Here is a 15234-nt window from a genome sequence, read left to right on the forward strand (position 1 = left end):
GTGAGCATTGATTGAAACTCGTGAGCACACGTTCCCCAAAGTGGTATCTGTCTTCTGAAGCTACCTGATCTCAGTGCTCTGAGGGGGAAAAAAAAAAAAAGTGAGGGAGTGGGAAATATCATCGTATGAAAAAAACCCCCAACTTAGTTTGTCATCTTCCAACTGACAAAAGCACGCACTGTAATTTGCAGGGCTTTACTGAACGGTATGGATGGTCCAGTGTCCATACCAATGGAACACTGTGCCACAAATAACAAAGGTTTGTACCGTTGCCACCTCCAGGGAATAAGCCAAGCCCTTTTTGTGTGTTTTCCTATTTAATGAATAAGCCTATTTAGTTCCTTTGTGAAAAGAGCTTTTCTGACCAGTCTTTTGCACAAGAGATGAAGGAAATCTGTTCTGACCGAGCTCCCCGTGCTCCATGAATATGTGGTTGCTCTAGTGGTAGAGGTTCCTCCTCTGTAAGAGTTCAGGTAGCCCAGTGAAAAACCCTCGAATAGAAAAATTGAGTCCTGGAAGAACCTCTTAGTGAGACTAACTAACCCACTGCTTGTCTGCCCACTGTGCATGTACATATATGCTCTAATCTTCTAAAAGGTTCTAAAAGAAAGATGATACAATTCTATACATATAAATAGTTTTCTCTATAACTGTATTTATATAATTTTTCTGTTTCCCCCCCTCACCCCGTGCTATTAAGTTAACATGCCATAATTTTGCAACTAACCATGTGCTTTGTTGCAACTTTAACTCTTGCATGTCCTGGCTTATTTTTATCTTGCGCTTTGTATAGGTTGTTTGGTTTATTTTTTGTATTTAACACAGGCAGTTTTAGTGTCTCATCAACAGAGACCTCTCTGAGAGTAGGATTTGGGTTTAAATGACTTGAGATGCAAATTTAATTAGACTCGGTGTATGATCAAATCCCTCTAAGTTAAGGATCATTGACCTTACTCCAGTGTGACCATCAATGTATCATTCATCCGAGAAAGCAGAAAGGATCTTCTATTCTGGAGCGTCGAGTAAAGGCTTGCTTGTTTGCTGCTGCAGTTTTGCTCATGACAACTTACTGTCACTTGTAGAGTTAGGATATTAGTTTGGTCCTAAGTAGACTGCTAGTATTTTCTTTCTAATATAACAACTGGTTGAATGCTTATGAAAAAAGGAGTATATACATTTTGCACTTGGTGGCCTCCGAAGGCAAAGCGTATTAAGAGCATTCATCATTTTTATAGGAGTGTAAAAAGTATTTTATTTTAATCTGCTGGAAAAAAAGTATATAAATATATACAAATGTAAGTCTTTAATATAGTGGAACCCTTGGAGGTGCAGGCATCTGCCCTTGCTGATCTCACTGCAGCAGTGTGAAATGTGTTATTGTAGGGCTGGAATGAACCATTTTGCCACAGCCCTGTTGCGAGGGAATAATGCACAATTGTGTTGCCCCAAGGAAAACACTGCAAGGTATGATTTGGTTCCCTCTGTGCAGGCAGCCAACCGGGTGCCTGCGTTGCAAGGAAGAAGTGAGAGGTAGATATGTCAATGATATCAATGGCTCTGTGGAGGGAGCAGCTAATATTTTTATTTGAGTGTGTGGTTTGTGTTTGATGCTATAGGGATACTCTGGTAACAGAACTGTGAAAAATTTCCTGTTTTCACATATCCAGAATTTACCCATTAGTTCCCGGTGGCCTGTAATCACAGAAGCCAAATTTGTGTCACATCATACCTCACTCTCTACTCATTCGTTTGCCTTTATTTAAAAATGAATAGCATGCTTTCTGTGACTTAATACAAACCCCTTTCTTTTTATTGGAAACTTGAATGATTAGATTTTCTCCAGGTACTTTCCTAAGTACTCTTATTTACTTTGATGTATGCATATCATTATCTCTTTGACTATAGTTCACTTTGTTCTCTATGTCTGTATTTTTTAGGACCCTTGAAACCAGAAATTACCATAACTTACATTGCTGTTTCAGCTATATTCTTTAACAGTGGACTCTCCTTAAGAACTGAGGTATTGTAATTTTTCATTGCTTCATTCTTGCTTTGCTTTAAAAAGTTTTGTGTTGCTTTTGATCAGGTTGGAATGTAATTGGAATATTTAATTATTATGCTGTTGTTGATGCTGGGAGAACAGCTAACAAGAAGATAAATATTAGACATTTATGGAATAACTCCTCCTTGATTTCAGAAAATTCTTCACAAAGTAATGAACCTGATGAGAAGGATAGTGTGAATAAATTTCACCCTTCCATAGAGGGTGGCTGCTTGACTTTGCAGGGCTTTGGCTAAATGGAAGTGCTGAGCATAACTTTGAGACTGGATCTACACTCTGGATGTGTCCCAAACCCAAATCAGGGTGAGACCCAGGAGCACACTAGCACCTGCCTTCTGCCATCCCTTCTGCACCTTGGCTTCCCCACTGCACAGCTGAGATACAGGCCAGAAAACTGCGTGAATCCTAGGATGGAACTTTGTGGGTAGAACTTTGTAGGGAGCTTCGTGGGTAGAACTTTGTAGGCAGAGAGGGGCTGTGTGGAGTCTCCATGTCTCTGTAGGACATGAGGAGAAGGTGTGAGCTCTCTACCTCTCTCTTTCATCTCACCTGCTGGCATGCTCTCTAAGTAAAACTGTTTAGGCTAGTCACTACAGGATTGATGCAAGCAAAGATCTGGTGGCTTTTAAGTTACTACATTGGGTAGACGCAGGCAGCTACTATCAACACAAAAGGGTTCCTCTGCAGATGCAAGGCCAATGTACAGGTACAAAGTCTGGGCCATCTTTTCGTATAAGATTTAGTTGTGGAGAGGTGGACTTGAAGTGCCTACACTCTGCTGCTCTGCTGCATATCACAGATGCTGACAATTGTTTCAAGTTGTGAGTCACACATTTTTCAAAGACAAACAATCTGGGAGTAAGAAGAGATGACGGGGAGAACCTCTTAGTGACGTGTAAAGGAAGCATGGAGAAATGAAGTTATGGCTACGTGCCAAGAAGAGAAGGAGCAGGCAGAGTTGAAGTGAAACACTACATATCTCTGCTAGGCTAGTTTCTCGATTCCTTTTACGCTGTTGGCTATGCTAACAGGTGTTGTCATTCACATGTTGCATGGTACTACTGCCTAAAAGAATCATCGTGCTATTGTCCAGGTATCTTCTGGGCAAACTGGGATTTCAAGGAACAGCGTGCATTCAACAAAAAAAAAGTTTCTATACCTGTATCATGGTTATAGTGATAAAAGTTTCAAATGGAGGCGATGTTTGAATTGATGCCAGCCCTCTCCTGCGTCTGCTGGCAGTTCTGGGACTAGGGCCTCTGGTTCTGCCAGGACACAGTGTAAGTGAAGTGAAGAACTTCAGTCAATTCTGTAGCAGCTATTTAGAGCCTTGTGGTCTTATGGGGAAGCAAGAACCACCATGTTATCTGGGACAATTTGCCTAGGACAGTAATTAATCCTAATGGAAACAGGCTGTAGAGAGGCACTTTCTTCCACAGAGAAGAGGACCCAAAACACAAAGCTGGAGTAGTACTAATGGAGTGGAGTTTTCTGCTTTCAGGGTTAGGAATCTTTGCATGCAGAGAAAGTATGTAAAACTTCTTTCCATTTCACTAGTTGGTATCCTTGAAACTACATTTGTAAAGCAGCTGTGAGTGAGAGTGAAATCAGTAGCATTATCAAAGTCTTGATTAGATTTCTCAGTGCTAGTGTATATCTAACTTTTTCCAGTTAAGGTAACATGACGGACAGATTCCTGGGCAATGTGTCATGTCCTACTTTAAACTTGCATAGCTTTTTCTGCTCTGTGGTTCTAAAAGCAATATGTTGATGTAAATGAGGTTTTTACAGGAGATAATGTTTATGTCCAGGTAGCTGATCTCAGATTGTTTTGGAAGCATCAGTTAGGACTGGTGCTGTACATCCAGCTTTATGTTCCATCAAGAAGCGAAGGCTTTTCTGAATTTCTGCTGTGGGGATAGAAGATAAAGAGGAAGAAAAACATTTTACTCATTGTACCTTGTGCTCTTACTTTCTAAAAATGTATATTAAAAACAATCCTTAAATGTGTTAGGAGGCCAGGTCGTGATTTTATTAAAATACTTTGGGGCGTGTTTTAATTTTTTAAGATGCAACCTAAAGTTGGTGCTGTTAGTTAATATACCTTTTTATTGGATTGCAAAGTAAATAGTTTCTGCCTTTGTCTTTATTAGTTCTTTCTTGTGTGTCGGTTTTTCTACTTTGGATAATATATTAATTAGATCGAAACTAGTGTTTGGTATGCTTTATGAAATGATTAAAAAGTTGTGTAAGTGTTAAGGGAGGTCTCATAAATCTGACAAAATTAGAAATAGCTGATGCTCTTTTAAGGTTTTATTTCTGGTTTTATCTGCTCTGAAAGCGCATGCTTAAAATAATTTGCTAACACGCATTCAGAAAGCATTTTACGAAATAATTGGCAGCGTTCAGGGAGAGCTTGTCTGTGCATGGCCTTGTTACATTTTCAAATGAGGTGACTGAGGTCCTCTTACATTTGTAGAAATAGTCTGTGTCCAGGAATGAGAAGAACATTTGATTCCACCTTAATATAATGCTGTTTCAGTTTTCAGTGACTGGATAGATTGCTCTTTTAAAGCAAATACCTCCTGTAGGGCCCCAGAGATTAAATCACGTACTTGAGTTATTAATTTCAATGAGGAATTTGGCAAGCCACTGCACACACTGTTTGCTCTGTGTGGGTATTTGCCCAGAGTCCAGCTATGACCATCTAAGCATGGGACCCACGCTGACCAGCAAGAGGCGAGGATAAGCTCTCTGAAGGGTCTGAAATACTGGGAAAGACAAGGTAACCTGTTCTACCTGGTGTGCAGAAACAGAGTCATAACCAGCAGCTTCTGGTAACTTTTCTGACACTTCTGCTTTTTTGAGGGCTACAGTGATGGATGTGTTTTGGGACAAGCCCTTGTGGATAGACTAGTAATTTAGATCTGCAAAGACCTGCTCCGCTAGGACAGCATTCCTTCATGCACCAGGTTGACTGTGTTGTAATCACCTTCCTTGCTCCCTGGGAGCTCTAACCAGTCTTTCCCAAGTTTTTATCTTGGATTTTGCTTTTGAAAGTATCACAGAGTTTTCTTCAAATCATCTGTTTTTAAGGTACTTTTCAATTGTAAAAATATTAAATTAAAAGGACACTTCTGTGTGTGTGATGATGCCTAGATCGGGGGTGCCTTCATAGATTGGTCTGTTAGGAAATCTGGGGCTGGAGGTGACTTGGCAGGAAAGGAGGAGGAATTAGCAGCTTTGCTGAAAGAAGTCACTTGCTTTGGTTTTTCTCAATTATATTGCTGACTTTAAAAGGTACACTTCTATGCAGGTATTTCCAGGTATCTTTTCTTTCTGCACAGAACGTGTTTCTACTACTAGATATTTTATTTTTGCTTTCTTTTTGAGACAAGATGAAGTAGTACTACAGTGAAGCTATTTGTAATGTCATAGGTACTGTGACAGGTTATGTGTGAAGAAGGCCTGTTTTTTCATGCAGAGTGATACTAGCCTGCTTAAGAGCTTGCTTTATTTAAAAAAAAAAATATTTCATTCTGTTAACCAAGCACTGAATTTTATGATACTTTCTTGGTAAAACTAGATCAAGATGTGTGTTTTTAAGTTCGTGTTTTGGATAACTTTAAGAGTAGGATATGAATGGATGTGTATTTTTTTTGTGGAAGATTTTCTTTTTTCCCCCTAACCCAAATTTTATTAAGAGAAAGAAAGTAACAGGGACACAGTGCTGAATTGCTAGTAATTCCAGATGTATAATTACATCAATGTGCGTTTGGATGGTTGAAAATGCAATGTTTAATTGTGTTTCACGAAAGTTGAACTGTTTTGAAGCTGAGAGAGGGAGGCATTTGAAGATTGGCTGCTGCATTACTGTACATGGACATAAACTTTTTTATATTGTTTGGTTATTTTTTTAATGCATCTGGGATGTCAGCTGGAGAATCCTAGCAAATTAGATTTTGAAAAAGAGTGCCATCCATTCTTTTCCTGATGCATTGTTTACTTGAAAAGAGTGCAAGTTTATCTTGGGAGAGAGGAAAAGGGCTGTTTACATTGCAATCCATGAGAGTGGACCTGAGCTGAAACGTACAAGGCTTTGTCCTTGTACTCAAAAACTGTGTAGAAGATTATTGAAGTGCCTGAAAAGACAGAAACAGAGAGACACAGAGATAACTGAGGAATTTACTGCATAAGGATCACCTCTCTGGAGTGCTCTTACACTATTTAAAATTAATTTTTTTATTGTTGTTTTCTCAGTCTCCAGTGGTGTCTTGCACTTTATTTCTCTGAATTTTATGACTTAGCTGTTGTTAGCTTCTTATGGTCATGGTATTCTTTTTTTGCCATTCTTATTCAGCCTAATTTTTTTGTGTGAATTTCCTATCTGTGGATACAATAAATAATCAAAATCTGCTACAGATTACTTTGCTTTTTATGTTTGTTAGTCCTTTCTTAAAAAGAAAAACAAACCACCCACCACAAATCATCAAGTGATGACTGTTTGTAATGTAAGCATCCCTTTTGCACGGTATAAATCACAGTTTGTGGCTCTCTTTAGACTAGAGAAACCTGAAATCACGTGGACACTACAAGTTTCCCTTCCTCTTGGTATCAGCAGTCAATAAAGTAAACAGGCCGTCAGCATAGTTAACACAGGTTTTGAAGCAGTGACAAAGTGCTAAGGCTGCCTGCTGAAAAGCTCCCGTTATGAGAACCACACTATTATTGAAGTGTTGGACAATTCTTTTGGAAAAATGCCCAGGAGCAGACAGAGCTTTTATGTTGTCTGGATGTACTTCATTATTAAAGAGGAGATCAGATGATCCCTAAAGGTGCCTTTTTGACGTGCACTCTCTTTGTATTATAAAGATGATCCTAGTTTTAAAAGCACAAACGTGATCTTACTTCAGCTGTTATGACTGCAACTTCCTCTCTTCTTTTTCTTTTGCAGGAGCTGACAAGTGCTTTGATGCATGTGAAACTACACCTTTTTGTCCAGATTTTTACACTTGTGTTCTTCCCAACAGCAATATGGCTCTTTCTTCAGCTATTATCAATCACACCTATAAATGAATGGCTTTTAAAAGGGTATGTTTAAGCATAATGGAGTGAAATATATTTGTAGCTGTCTTCTTAAAAGGGCTGCTTATCCTGCAGTGAGTGTTTTGAGACTTGTATTGTGAACAGATTTTGCTGGTTGTTTTTGTGCTTCAGCACTTTGCTGTTGAAAACACAGTACGTGCACAAGATTATCCTTTCAGGAACCTGGTCTCATTTTTAGAAAATCTGGTCAGTTGGTTTCAGATATAGGGAGCTTGCAACAGGTTAGCTTTCTCTTTCACAAAATGCAGCTGAAGCGATGTACTGGGTCTTAAGAAGGATGGGGAGGAAAGAAAAGGAATGCTGAAGGAATAACGTAAGTTGGTGAATAAATACTGTGTATGCCATGTACAGGTGTTCCGTTCTGTTTTTAAACAGTCTGTAGTGAGTAGCTCTTGCATGTGTCCGGATTGGGGTTCAGTATCTGCTCCTAGCTAAATTACGGAGAGAGGAAAAAAAAAAAAAAGTAAAGTTTTTGTAGGAGGAGAACTTTGAGATGAGCAGAAGCTAAGTTGCCATGAAAACAATGTGTTTTAAGTCTTCGGTGTACTCTGCTGATACGCGCTTCCAAAGCTGCATTGGTGGTGCAGTAGCGATAGATGTTATGAAAAATCCAAAAAATAGAAAGCTTTTTTCAGAATCAAAGGTCAATACCTAGCGCCATGCAGCTATACTGGAATGTTTGAATGCAAAAATAAATTATTTTGGAAAACTACTTAGAGAGTCACTATTGTTTCTTACTGCTTGGTGAAACATTGCTTGGGGAGAGTTCCCTGTCTTAAAAGTTTAATGATAAAGCTGCTCATGTGTGTGTTTTTACAAGGCCTAAACATAAAAGAACATTGTGTTTTGTTTTTGAGAGGCTTCTCCAGGTGTTCCACCAAGTGTGAAGTGGTCCAAATGATACCGAGAAGGTGAAATTGAGATGACGTCATTTAAAAGTTAGCACTGTTTGGCTTAACAGTGTTAGTACATTGAAGAAATAACAACGTTGCTATACAATGTCCTTTTGTGTTTGGCTATTCATAGTAAAGATTATTCTTTACAGTAAAATCATTGTGAAGTTCTTCCTCAGCTAGAACAGAGATGTGATTTTTCCACAGTGAGCCAAAACTCCCTCCTAATCCATGGGAGTCTCAATTTCTGAAGTGCACAGCGCAAGAGATTTTTGTGGGTTTTGTTCCTCGCAGTGCTTCTCATCCCTTCTTTCCTATGACTCTTGTGCCACTTTGGTTCTTGGTACTTAAGGGACGTGATCTGTTACATGCGCATGTACACGTGGCATGTATATACGTACACACCTGTGAAACTGCATGTAAAACTACATAGATATGTATTTTTTAAAAAAAGAAACACTTGGATGTATATCTCCCTAAACATGGAGCCTAAACCAACCTTATTTTTCGTGAAGGCACGTCTGTGTTTTACCGGTGAGCTAGTATACTTCTGTATGTTTCAAGCTGCCTTGCAAGCACTTGTTCCTTGAGTACTATTTCTGTTTTCTCTGTATTTTATGTTTTAGTGCAGTAACTCTGTTATATTGAGACTTCATTCAAAGAATGGTCAGATTGAGGACTTTAATGAAGGTGGTTTGTTTTGGATTTTTTGGTTGTTTTTTGAAAGAGTGCTTTCTTGATCAATACTGCTGTTGAGGACAGGCTCAGAGCAGCAGCTGTGGTGTGGCTCTGAAGGCATCCACTGCAAAGGGAGCCTGGTGGGAGCTGTACCTTCAGTGCTATGCAGGTGCAGAAGATCCTGAGCTCTGTCCTAATTCCAGGATAACACGTTTTAAAGCGGGCACTCGCGCGTCCCTATATGGGTATGTGAAAGGAGAGTGAGGAGCCGATGTGAGGAACTGGCTGTGCTTTGGCCGCTCTGTGTAACGAAAAGTTCATCCTAATGCCTCGCAGCTGTAGTTTTTACTCCCTAGAAACACTGAAATACGCTGATGAAAAATGGGAGGGAGCAAGATGGGCTTAGTCAAAATTACTTCCTCATCACGCATGTTTAGTCCGTTGGTTGTTATCTGTAGCAATCTGTTGGCCATTAGAGAAATTTGTATATTTAGCATTGTGTGTAGTTGATACAAAGCAAGTTCGTAGATGCATGTTTCAATACACCTGATTAAAAGTATTTCCATTTAGTGTGTACTAGTTATTTTGTAGATTAATATTTTCATAGGAAGGATATTTAAAAGCACAGCTTGATAGTGATTTTTTTTTTTTTTAATTCCAAATGTATTATTTTAAATTTGAGAGGGTTAACAGAGATTGCATTATTAAACCTTTCCCTTATAGTGTGGAAAATCCATGCCAGCTGAGATGAATGCCCTTGCACGTATTTCGTACGTCTCTGGATAACTTTGAACTTAATCCACCCCTTATTAGTGCAGGTGAGAAGTTCAAGGAGCTGGCTGCCAAGAGATCACATAGAAGAGAGAGAATGGTATCGCAGCCGATGTAGGGGATGGACATCAGACTTGCCATCTGTTTATCTGCCGTGTATTTTTGTATATATTTTTCCAAACTTTTCCACACCATTTTTTTTTCCTGTGTTTCTTTTCAATATCAGCTTATCCTGCTAAGTGCTGACAACTCTCTGCTTCCGTGGCTTACTTCACTGGAAGCTAAAGGTACTATATACTTCCAAGGTGGTGCTTGGCACTTTGTGATTGGATTTATATAATGCTGACATTGGTTGCCTCTTTCCTTTTCCACAGTGTCTGTAGCTGACAAACTGAATACCATCATTGTCATTTACCTGTTTCTTCTATTTAAGCTTTTTGTATATTTGTGGCATATCAGTTGTACTGTAATATGTTCCCTGTTGTTTGGATTTAATACTTCTGTTTGCTACAGCTTTTTGACACTGCATTTCTCGGGGATAGACTAACACAGTTACAAGTGTGAATTAGTTCACCACTAGTAATTAATTGTTCTGAACTAGAATACTGTCTCAAACTCCAATACTTGAAAACATATATAGGTTTGATGTGTTTGGGGGTTTCGCAGACTGTTTTATTCCGTGCCTTGCTATTCCTTCTAAGTCAACACAGTTTTTCTTCAGAAGCCCTGTTTTACTTGGCTCCAAATTTAATTGTAATCTGTTGTGGTATGTTCTTGTTGTTTCTAAATGCACATTTGATACAGCTAGTTTTTGTAATTACTGGTTTTTGTGGACTGTCTTTGAAACAAAGGAAAACTCAGCACTCTTTTTCTTAGTTTGCAACAGCATTTACTATATACATCGATAATTTTGCTGCATAAACAATGGAAAAAATGATAGATAATAATAATAGTGTATTTTAGACTTCTAGAACACAGGAGAAAGCTTGTGATGTTTTGATTAATGGAAGTGTGGTGATTTTTACCAAGAAGTGAAAATGTCCATAAAAATGAAATGTTTGATGGCCTTTTAATGTTCAGGAAATAAAAGGCTTAATTGTGATTTTTTTTTTTTTTTTAAATTTTTTTAGTAGAGGTTGATGAAAAACAAAGTATAGTGAGCATGGTTCTTCTAACTCTTCTACTTAGCAGTAAATGTTTTTATCGCTGAACAGCTTTTTCAAGAAAATAGGAGTGTACATCCTTATTTTTTTTTTTCCAAATAGCTACAGGTATCTCAGAACACACTACAAACTTTACTACATCAGGACACGTGGTGCAGTTATCTTTGTGATAGATGTGTAGATATCTTTGTGAACGGTAGATACAGCACTACAGATGGGGAAATGGAGTCACAGAGAGGTTACGTGTTTGGGTTTTTAAATGGTGACATGATTCTTCACTGTGGTGGTTGGTAAGAGGGGGCATAGAAATCCTGCCACCTGATGCAGGGCTCTAACTGTAACACAAACTGATAGGGTTACGCAGGTGATAAGATGATTGTTTCTACTCAGCTATTTTGTATTTTAAGGTTTTAGTGTTTGCATCATGTGAGGAATGTAACATTTATTTTTGTTGTTTTCAGCTTGCAGACAGTAGGCTGCATGCCACCTCCTGTGTCTTCTGCAGTAATTTTAACCAAAGCCGTTGGTGGAAATGAGGTGAGTTTTCATTTTGCTTTTGAATGCTTTTTTTTAAACAGAAGTTCAAACAAATGTTTATTTATGATGAAGTCATGTGGCAAAACACTGAGTACAATGTAATACTATTGTGGCTTGTTAAAAATTCTAGAATTAAAGCTTGGGTATTGTGTTGGTGTCAAGCAAAGGAAATAGTGATATGTTATCTGCTGGCATTGGTTAAACTGAAAGAAGCTTAATTTTCTGAGGTGATAGAAAGCTTTCTGATAGAAAATGGTGTTAGGAGATATTGCTGCACTGTTATTCCTAACTGTATAATTTTTGTATGCTGTGTACTGGTTATCTCATAGACCATTAGCTTTGTGGTGAAGGTCTGTCCTTGCAGTGATTGTTTGGATGGTGTTTGGTATAAAGAGGCCCTATATAGTAGGGGTTCCTCAAGCTTGAAGCTGCAAATGTAGCAAGTGAGATGATGGAGACACAAATGTTAATTTAAATCTTATATTGTTATTTGAGACTCTGTGAGACAAAAATTTCGGGAACGTAGAGTTCTTTGACAGTGATGCAATGCAAAGTTCTCAACAGGTAGGAAATGCCAGAATTGAAGTTGTTTGTGCAAACTCGGTTTGGTCACATTATATTTCTGGCTTAAAATGGCATATGCTGATGCCATTTCAGACTCACTCTTTATCCACAAAACACTGCTATTCTCAGGAAGACCAGGTAGACAGCATTTAGGAAATTAATCAAGTGTGCTAATTAATGAGGTTGTTTCCTTTAGATCTGCTTCCTCATGATGACTGAAGGTGGATGAGACCTGGTAGGTGAGGACGGGAGAGAATAACACAAAAAGAGATTGGTTTTAAAGCTGGGACTGTTGGGATGCTGTTCTGGAGGGTTAGAACCAAATCTTAATTCAGCCATAGAGCTCCTGTGTGAGGTTGGGTGAGTCACTTCAACCGCATTTTTTAAATATGGCCATTAGTTGTGTACTTCTCATTTTCTGAGTTCAGACTCTTGGGACTGATTAATGTCAGCTTTGAAAACACATGATAGCACTGAAATAGATTGAAGTTGTACTTTGTACTGACAAAGTGCTGTTTAATTGCTCTATCCTCTGAAGAGAGACCCAAAGCGTCTCAAGTCAAGCATCTCTAATTACGGGCAATCCTGATACACATCACTGTCTCCCAGTTTGCTACCTGAAAACAAGAATCATAAAATTGTCTGATGGAGGTGCTGTGGAGTAATTAGTTTAAGGAAATAATTCAGGTACCTAATAGTGATCGACAGAGAAATGAGAAGTTTTCTAGTTACGATTCTAGATGTAGGTGCTGTAAATCATACAAAGATGTGACATAGTGAACAATGAGGATGAAATGAAGTATTGAATGAGTGCTTATTCAGTGTTAGCGCTGTCTGTCCTATCCTTAGAACAAGGAAAAGATCCTCTGGAAAAAAATAAGGTGCGATTGGTTAGTTGAAGGCAATATCGTACAGCATTTGGGTGCAAGGGTAAGAGAAGTACTTTAGTTTCTCGACCGTTAGAGTTCACTTTTTTTTTTACGGTAGCATTCTTCTGGGGTGGTGAGGGTGTGTGTATTTTATACCAGCTGAAAAACGGAAACTTTCTGTCATGTGAGGCTTGTGTAAGTAATTGTATAAATCACTGACAAAGTAAGCTTGAACCTCTAATTCTTCTGTAGCAAGCCGGTGTTGGAGGAATGTAAAAATGTGTACTGTGTTAGTGATTCTTACAGATAGTTGCTGACAACAGAAACAGAGTGAATCAAAAATTGAGTCAAGAGTAAGACTCCAGGAAGGTATGCAAAAGAGAAACACTCTTTAAACACACTTAATGTAGACAAAGTGTGTGGCAAATTTGTGGCTAAACTTAAGCAGGTTTTCAATGCAAACGTATTTTTGGAATGTGATGCTTCTCTGTCATTCAGGCTATTGTTAATTTTTCTTCTGAAGAACAGCAAATCACATCCCTCATGCTAGGGGAGAAGACCCTTTTGCACCTCCTCACCAAATTTCACCTAAGCTGTTATTGATATTTCTCTTTCTGACATGAGCAGAACAATGCATTTTTTCCCATTTTAGTTTAAATCCATTCTGCTATATGAAGAATTTAAACCTGTGAGTCAACTGGAAATATAAGTGATTGTACTGTAAGAACATTTGTTCATAATAATGTCTCTTAGGCTCCTTTTGCTTCATCAAGCCTGTATGCCTTACCTAGAGAAATTGATTAGTGTGAGGGTGTATCTACACTGCGTAATGTGATATGAAGATAAATGAACTTGCTCAGAAGCAATACAGTGAGGAAGCTCCACATGAGCTAATTAGTCTGAGAAGTGTCCTGCTGCTGTAGAGTACAGACACATCCTCAATAAGTGCTCTGAAGACCTCTTCGGATTTCTTGAAACGCAGCACACAGGAGCTGTGGTAGTTGACTGTGTTACGACAAACAGAGGGTTTTAGGTTTTCTTTGTCTAAGTAGAAGTGACTGTTGAATTTCAGTTTGGGCTTGGATTGTTCTCAAAGACATATCAGGCACTATGGCAGGGTGGAAGTAGTACTGACCTGGGGCTGAGGAAGCATGGATTCTATTTTTAGCTCTGTCATTAACTTGTTGGGTAAAACAGAGTGGGGTATCGTGTCTCTGGGGTTAGCAGTAATGGATAATGGCAACTTTGTGAAGTGTTTGAGGATTGGTGCTGAAAAGCCTTAGTAAGAGCTATATTTTACTGTTCTGGGACAGGTTGATTAGTATTTGGTCAAGTGCTTAGAAAGAGAATCTACAACATTAAAAACTACTTGCATGGGGGATTTTGCTGCATATCAATTGGAAAATTTGATTGTGAGATGATAAAAGGAAGACATTTTTGTTAATCTTACAAGGATCTGTTTTTTTAATTGATATATGCCTGAGTGCGCAAAAGAAAGTGTTCTGCTTTTGTTGGCTAAGGAAGGTGTGGTCACCAAAGCTGATACTAAGAATTCTGATTAAACTGTGTTCGTTGCTGAAAAAGTTCATGTTCTGGGATTGTAAGTAGAAACCCAGGTAAGCTAAAAATCTTTATTATTTAACTGTCAGTGTTTAATAGCAGCTATACAATCTACCAATGTTTGTTTTCCTGATGTTTGAAACATATGGTATATAAAAAAATTTACCCAAGCTTTAAGTCCTCTTGATCTGTGTATAAGAATATAACAGCTTAACAGTTACTCAAGAGTGCAAATATAAAAATTGTCCAAAGCAAAAATAAATCTTCCTTCTTCCTATACCTCGTTTGATCACCAGCCCTGTGATCTATACCACGTTCAGATTTCTAGTCTTAGCAGCTCTTAGGCGTGCCTTCTAAACTACCATGTTGGCCATTTGTGTTACTTTGCAGTATGCCTGGTAGATGAGCAAGTCGGGGCTTGTTTTGATGGTTGGGGCATTCCAGAGGAAATAAATCTTTATCAAAAGCCCCTTGTCAGCAGTAGCCTTCCGTTAATAAGAGAAGACAGTCAAGCCAGTTAGCACCTTTGCTTGCTGTAGCTGTGGCACTATGGTGGGGAGAAGCGTTGTATTTGGAAGCCGAAAGGCTTCCAAGTCTTTTGGTGTTTGAGGGTGAAAATTAACGTCTTCACTTAGCTCTGATGCGCGAGTGGTTTGGTGGCTTGTTTTAGGGGACTGGAAAGAGCCTTCTTCACAAGTCATAGGGATTATAAGGGGGGAAAAAGATCTCTGTAGCTTTATAAGAAAGAAATGGAAAGACAACAAAGAGATAATTAGCGTGAAAACCAGTAGCAAATTTTATAAGTGTATTGGATTTTTTTGCCATGATCAATGGAGAGGGAGTCCAGTGTTTGCATTAGCGGAGTGGAAGAACAAAAGATTCTAGCTGCAAAGAAAATAATGGAGTGACTAGTTCACCTTCAGTACCGCTTGTTACATGAGACTTAAGGCAGACTTTTCAAATCTCATTTCCTTGCATATCGCCATTCATGGCAGTGGCAGTAGCAGAGGTGTTTAGCTGTTCAAGACAGT

General features: G+C 38.7%; 1 protein-coding gene across 1 annotated transcript; it reads left to right on the forward strand.

Moving 5' to 3' along the window:
- Positions 1–207: 207 nt before the first annotated feature.
- On the forward strand, positions 208–11246 carry LOC104167419 (sodium/bile acid cotransporter 7-like; the record flags this gene model as incomplete). Its single annotated transcript, XM_009707668.1, has 4 exons — positions 208–259; positions 1938–2020; positions 7017–7153; positions 11135–11246. Coding segments are annotated over exons 1-4 (384 nt in total), but the record flags the coding sequence as incomplete, so codon positions are not given.
- Between the last annotated feature and the right edge of the window lie 3988 nt (positions 11247–15234).

The sequence above is a fragment of the Cariama cristata genome, unplaced genomic scaffold (genome assembly GCF_000690535.1).
Source record: "Cariama cristata isolate BGI_N322 unplaced genomic scaffold, ASM69053v1 scaffold25509, whole genome shotgun sequence".
Lineage (NCBI taxonomy): Eukaryota > Metazoa > Chordata > Aves > Cariamiformes > Cariamidae > Cariama > Cariama cristata.